Source organism: Cibotium barometz, chromosome 20, assembly GCF_041138505.1.
Source record: "Cibotium barometz isolate CiBa-2024 chromosome 20, ASM4113850v1, whole genome shotgun sequence".
Lineage (NCBI taxonomy): Eukaryota > Viridiplantae > Streptophyta > Polypodiopsida > Cyatheales > Cibotiaceae > Cibotium > Cibotium barometz.
In genome coordinates, this window is record NC_141065.1 from 41617929 (window position 1) to 41624820 (window position 6892).

General features: G+C 41.4%; 1 protein-coding gene across 1 annotated transcript in view; it reads left to right on the forward strand.

The window, feature by feature from the left end:
- LOC147627886 (Tetratricopeptide repeat (TPR)-like superfamily protein) overlaps window positions 1-1045 on the forward strand; it is a 29633-nt gene extending 28588 nt beyond the window's left edge. Inside the window, exon 6 of the mRNA XM_086814860.1 lies at window positions 56-1045. Coding sequence (XP_086670986.1) covers window positions 56-514 — 459 coding nt within the window. The 3' untranslated portion in view covers window positions 515-1045. The remainder of the gene's footprint in view (window positions 1-55) is intronic.
- The last annotated feature ends 5847 nt before the right edge of the window (window positions 1046-6892 follow it).

Here is a 6892-nt window from a genome sequence, read left to right on the forward strand (position 1 = left end):
GTTATAACTTTTTTAAATCTTGCATTACTAACTACTTTTTTTTTGGGGGGTGCAGATGCACTTCATTCTTCCGGAGTACCTTATGCAAAAGGATCAAGGAAAAATGTCTTTGGAAGAGACGGTGGATAATCTCAAGCGGGCTGGTGTGCCTGAGGATGAGATGGCTGCTCTAGAACGGCAGCTTGCACCAGCTGGGGCTCCAGTCAGTGCTCCTAAGAGAGCTGTTGGCTTTGTCAGTGCTGGAGTGGAAATCCAAGGCAATGCTAGTCATCACGTGGATGCTGCTGCATTGAAGAATCCTGATGAGATAGAACTTGGTGAGGAAGAAAGTGATGCCGAAGACGAAAAGGTGGAAGTTGCTCAAAAACAGGTACCTGATGCTGTCTTTGGAGAGCTGGCTGACACGGCCAAAAAGCTGTTGGAACATGAGGAGACGGGAGGAAAGCAGGGAGAGAGAGAAAGTGATGAGCCGATGGGTGCTCTAGAAAGATTCAAAAGGCAAAGGCGGCAGTGAAACACATTAAGAGTTGTTAGCATGAAGTTTTGGAAAAGCATGGAAGAGTTTTTAGCATGAAGTTTTGGAAAAGCATGGACTGGCTTGAGTTTGCAACTCTGAAGGTTGCATCAACGAGCCCTTTTACAAAAACGCTATGCAGCAAGCTTTTCCCAGAGAACTACGGCACAACTTAATTTTTCCAATGGTTGTATGCACCACAGGGAAAGGCAGGTGGGAGGACTTTGTTGGAATTTGTAAGCTCACATTCTAGATAGTTTGGTTGCGTTGTGCAGGGTTAGATTTGGACCTCAAAGCAATGGACTTCAAGCACGTTTTGGCTGGCATGTATATGTAAAGGTTGACACAAAAGACAAAGAGGTCTTGTGCAATCTAACTTTAGTTGGCTACTTTTTAAAAGCCTAAGTGCTTACTTCTTGCTTTCGTTCCCACAGAAGGGACTAGAACAAACATGGTTCTTTACATTTACATTTTGTGACTCTACTTGTTTGAATTACTGAAATGAAAAGCATGCACATTTCTCATCTCCAAGCAGCAGTCTTATTTGAGCTAGTATTCATTAAAGGTATCACAGTTGCCAACGCTAGGTAATATGTTGATCACAGCCAGCCTCAGCTCTCTTTTAGAAGCTTTTGTCAAGTAAACATCACCATGTGCGATTGACATGTTTGAAATGCCGAGTTCTTGGTGCAGAAGCTTCTTGAAATCATGCCAAACAAATTCACTGGTGCTAAGTAGAGTCTTTCAACATAGGGTTAGAGTAATCTTGTTGACCACAGCATAGTTCCAAAAACAAATAAACAATCACACAACTAATGTCACCTAGTAAGCTCCAAGTCTTATTTATTCATGGATTTGATATTTTGTGTCTTCATGTTGCCAATGTGCCTAAATGTCAATGGACTTAGCAAGTGGTAGATTCAGTGAGCTAAAACTCTTTGACCTTGTAATAAAACTGAAGTAGAAGACTTTGTTATCTGTTGAAGTAGAGCACGAGGGCTGCTTGTAGGTGCATACAACCAACAACAGTAGCTGAAAATGATGTGCTATGTCCACTAGAGAAGCCAACCTATATATATGGCACTTGGAGTTGGTTGGCCAGTAGAAAAGAGGACGGCCAGCCAAGTGCTTCAAAAAATGCCAAAAAAGGCTCTAAAAATAGTGGAAAAATAGCAAAAAAATATTTAAAGTAAAATGAATGCATGGCCTCATAAATCTGGCCAGATGCAGCATGAAATATGCACATATATGCCCAATTTGGAGATGTTAATGCCAGCACCTCCTCTTAAGTGCGCCAGATGGGCGGACCGACTCCAGCACGCTGAAGAAAGACCTCCAAAGAGTCTGAAGGAACAACCTCCTCATAAAAGGCTATGGTACATCTGAATACTGAGAAGGTCTTCGGAAGAAGCCACGAGAAGATCGAGAAGATATCGAAGACGAAACAATAGGATCAATCTGAAGAGAGAAGCCCTCAGGAGATGGAACCATAGATGGTACCTCCTCTGCATCTGTAACAAGTATCGGGACTGAAGTAAACTCCTCCTCTGAAGAAGAAAGAAATGAAACATCCACTGGAAATCATCAGTGATAGCTGAATTTGCCAAGTTCGAAGTAGAGACAGGCTCCAAGATAGTGGAAGATGCCTCCTTTGAAACATAAGAAGGAGAAGCAAATGCCAAAGTAGGAAGCTCCAGAATATGTGAGGATATCTCGGCAAAATCATCCACCTGCCCAGTAGAAGAACCACTATCCTCCTCTGAAAGAGACGAGAGAAAATATGCAATAATAGCATCAGCATGAAACAGCACAAGGGAAGGGAGATACTCATCCAAAGGAATTAGAGGAAGTAATAAGGTCTCGATCAGAAACTCTTGTAAATAATGAAGATGAAAGAACAGGGGGATCATAGACAGCAAGAAAAGCCATCTTAGCATGAGACTTCGTATACCCTCCTCTGTCGTTGGCGAAGTATCTGAACCATCTGTCGTGGGTGAAGTGTCTGAGCCATCGGAGGAGGACTCCTATTTTGCTTTAGCTTTGGCTTTAGCTCTGCGGGAAGCAGCCTGTCTGGCAAAACATGTGGCCTCAGAATGACCAAGTTGGCCACAAAACTCACAAGATTCCTTCATCTTGGAACCCTTGTTGCTGTTAGAATTGTCGTCGTCAAAAGATGACTTTTTGGTGACTTTCTGCTTGTTGTTGTTGTTGTTCCCTTTTTCGCCTTTGCCTTTGCGTTTTCCCTTGCCCTTGTTAGAGGCAACAAAAGCAGACTCTGACTTGCCTTTTCCGCGAAGCATGCACTTGTCGTGGAGATAACTCACGACTTCCTCAAAAGGGGGGAGAGGATCACGGAAATAAATGTGATCTTTGAAAGAGTCAAAGGATGATGGTAGCTTACCAAGCAGTTTATGGATCGGGTTGTTGATTTAGCTCCCATACTCCTCAAGCTGCCTCTTGATCCTTGTGAATTCCCCAATCTTATCAATGATATTATTTAAGTCGCTGATGGTAATCCTCTCAAGATCCGCCTCCAACTTAGCAATCTTCACGGAAGATACTCTCCCGAACCTCATTCCACATCTGACTGGCATCACTCCGGGAAGATATGAATTGTGCCTGGATAGATGGTGCCATACAATGGATGATGATGAGACGGGCCCGTGCATCCAGAACTCCACGAAACGTAGGATCCACCAAGTGAGGAGTGGTGACAGAGGGCCACACACCTACTCCTTCAAGAAGTAATTGCGTATAAAACGACCAAGTATGGTAATCCTCTCCTTCAACAAAGCTGATCAAAAAATCAGCAAACTCCTCGAAAGCTGATTGTAGCTAAGAGAAAGGAAGGATAAGAAGGGATGGGAGGGTGGGAAACCAAAAGAAGAGGTAAGAAATGACTCTCCTGGGTTAAAACCCTGTTGTAGCACTGAAATACGGGGATGAGATCTGAAAACGCAGTTCTCAGGAGGTTGAAAACGTAGCACCTTTGTGGAAAACACAGGTCCTCAATAGAAAACACAGGTCCTCAACAGAAAACGCAGGTCCTCAACAGAAAACGCAGGCCCTCAGTGGAAAACGTAGCTCCTCAATAGATGTAGATGCGATGGATCTTTGCCTACAGCCACTAATAAAGAAAACGCAGGTCTTTTTGTAACACTGGGCTCAGATACCATGAAAGAATGGCTGTAAATCAGAAAAACAGCAAATAGATCTTGCAAAGAAACACATGTGCAATAAAACTGAAGTAGAAGACTTGTTATCTGCTGAAGTAGAGCACGAGGGTTGCCCGTAGGTGCATACAACCAACAACAGCTAAAAATGATGTGCTATGTCCACTAGAGAAGCCAGCCTATATATATGGCCCTTGGAGCTCGTCGGCCAGTAGAAAAGAGGACGGCCAGCCAAATGCTTCAAAAAATGCTAGAAAAGGCTCTAAAAATAGTGGAAAAAGAGCAAAAAAATATGTGAAGTAAAATGAATGCATGGCCTCATAAATCTGGCTAGATACAGCATGAAATACGCACATATATGCCCAATCTGGAGATGATAATGCCAACAGAGTATTGGACTTTGGTTACAAATGCACGATCATTTGGGTTTTTTGAATCTTGTGCATCATCGTTAGATTTATCATGGTTCCCATGGCACTCCTAATGGGCATAACATTACTGCCTGAGCATTAGACACTCCATGCTTGCATGGTTTTGGCGGCAGATTGCAGACCAAACCATCTCTCTTCATGGCAATAAATGTGGATGTCTTGCTTGAGGAATTGGCTAGGGTTTTCCTTAAGGTCTCCCTTGGGATTGACCTTGCCCTTGCTCGCTTAAATAGTTGAATGGATTTTTTGCCGACTCGTCCATGCTCATGTCCTTGACTAAGACTCTTGCTAGTGTTGGTTGGGCACGCTTGGCCAATGAGGCTTCCAGTATCTCTTGGTTCAGGTGGATGACTTCTACATCCTTATCTTGTAGATTATCTTCTAGGTCTATTGCCTTCTTGCATAGCAACACTCATCAAAGATGTAGTGTCTAAACATGTAAAGATAGCCATGAAGCCTCTTTCTCTTGAGACGGATCATAAATTGTGAACCAATGCGTGATAAGTCATCTAGTCTCTCGTAGGGACTGTATCACATTTGGAGATACTTGTTTCTAGCAATATAGTCCTACATTAACCCTCCTCTTGCTTGAGGTTGTAGATTTGTGCCATGAGGCTCCATCTCGCTCTAATGGGTGAGAATACCATAATGAATGTGTTATCAAGACCACATGGTCAGCCTTTTCATGTGGGCTTAGAGACCTAAACCATTCAAGGCAAAGTCTGAATAAATAGATGGATGAATAAATGGTGGTGGGATCATCAATTCTTTCCTTGGCCTTGCAAATTTGATCAAACTTCTCTAAGATACTGAATGGGATCTCCAGTTCCATCAAATTTGATTGTCATTCTTGAGATGTGGATGTGCTTTGTTTTACTTAACTCTGAGCCTCTAGGTATTATGTTTGTGGCAACCTCTCTTTCTATTTCCAACACCATCTAAAGCATGTTTGTGGTAATCCCCCTTTCTATTTCAAACACCATACTAAGCATGTCTTCTACAAATTCATATAGCAGAAAACAGAAGATTGGTTGTATAAAACCCTATATTTTCAGGGTTTGGGATTTTTTGCCCCATGGGGTTGGGTTCTGTGATTTCCAATAGCACTAATCTTCCATCAACGTGGCTTTGAGGTTCGAGGCTCACTGCAATGGCACTTATCTTCCACTGGCTTGGGTTTGAGGTTACAAGCTACTTGTTCAGCCGAGGACACGTTATATGCAAATTGCCTTGTGGATCCCTTTGGTTTGAGGTAGTCTCAGACATTGACTATGTACCACATGTGTATTTCATGTTCTTCATCCAAATGGAGAAGAATGAGAAGTTGGTTCCATGGTGAAGAAGCTTCTATAATGAGCTTCTCCTGTGGAAAGTGGTTGTGTGTTTTGAGGAACACTCGTGGTACAACAAAAGAGATATGTTCTGATTACTATAACCTATGGTTGTTGGTGGACTGCTTATTGGTCATCATTAGCTTGGGATAATCCTAGCTCAAGATCAACAGTAAATATTTGAAACATTATGGCATTTGACATGGTTTACCATTTCCTGAGGGAGTGAATCTTGAGGTTCATGATCGTGTCCTGCTTCTCCTTTATTGGAGCTTCGCCCAAAGACAGGACAATCGAGTTCCCTTTTTATAAAGTTTATGGGCTATTTATATAGCTAGTTTTGGTGAATCTGGGGCTCAGAGGATCGTTGAGACAGCTCCTATTTCTAGGTTCCACTATTTCTTCACTCACATCTACATTTAGTTGGCTCATCTTATCCAAAGATCTTATCCAAAGGCTCTTCATTAAAAGGAGTTTTGCCTTGTTAACAGAGAGGCACTCTGTTGAGTATTGATTGTTGTTGGGACTGAAGGTTTGGTGGGTTTAAGTAAGTGAGGTTTAATGCACTATAGTTGAATGCATTACTATTTCCAACAATTATAATGTCCACATTAGCAAGGGTTTCACTTTGGTGAAAAGGTCTCTCGTGCTTCTTGAAAGCACATCAAAAACTAATTTCAGACACGTTTGTTCTATTCAAGCTATAAAAATATGTTATTTTAAACACATTTTTTTGCATTTTGAGATTTTTCATCTTTTTTTTTGGGGATTTTTGTCTACCTAGGCTTACGTCTCTAGTATATATGTGCTGGCTTACATCTCTAGTAGGTTTACATGTGTTGACTCACGTCTCTACTAGGTTTACATGTATTGACTCACATGTGTTATGTTATTTTAAACACATTTTTTATGTTTTGAGATTCTTTCGTTTTTATTTAGGAATTTTTTCCCTAGGCTCACGTTTATGTGTGTTGACTCATGCTTGTTGACTCACATGTGTTGACTCATACTTGTTGACATGTGTTGACTCATGCTTGTTGACTCATGTGCATTGACTCATGTCTCTAGGTTTACGTGTGTTGACTCATGCCTGTTGACTCATGTGTGTTGACTCTTGCCTGTAGACTCATGGCTCTAGGCTTACGTGTGTTACTAATGCCTATTGGCTTACATCATCTTTTTTGTATGAACTAGACATGTACTTTATTTTTATACAATAGGCCTACCTAGGGCATAGAATTTTATGTGCTAGTGCGATGACATTATCTTTTATGTATGAACTAGACGTGTACTTTATTTTTATATATTTTTATACAATAGGCCTACCTAGGGCATATAATTTTATGTGCTAGGCCTATGATAGAGTTGGGGGTGCAATTATTAGGCAATAATTTTACATTAATGCCTTAATAATTACAAAGGATAAGAAGAGGATAAGAATTT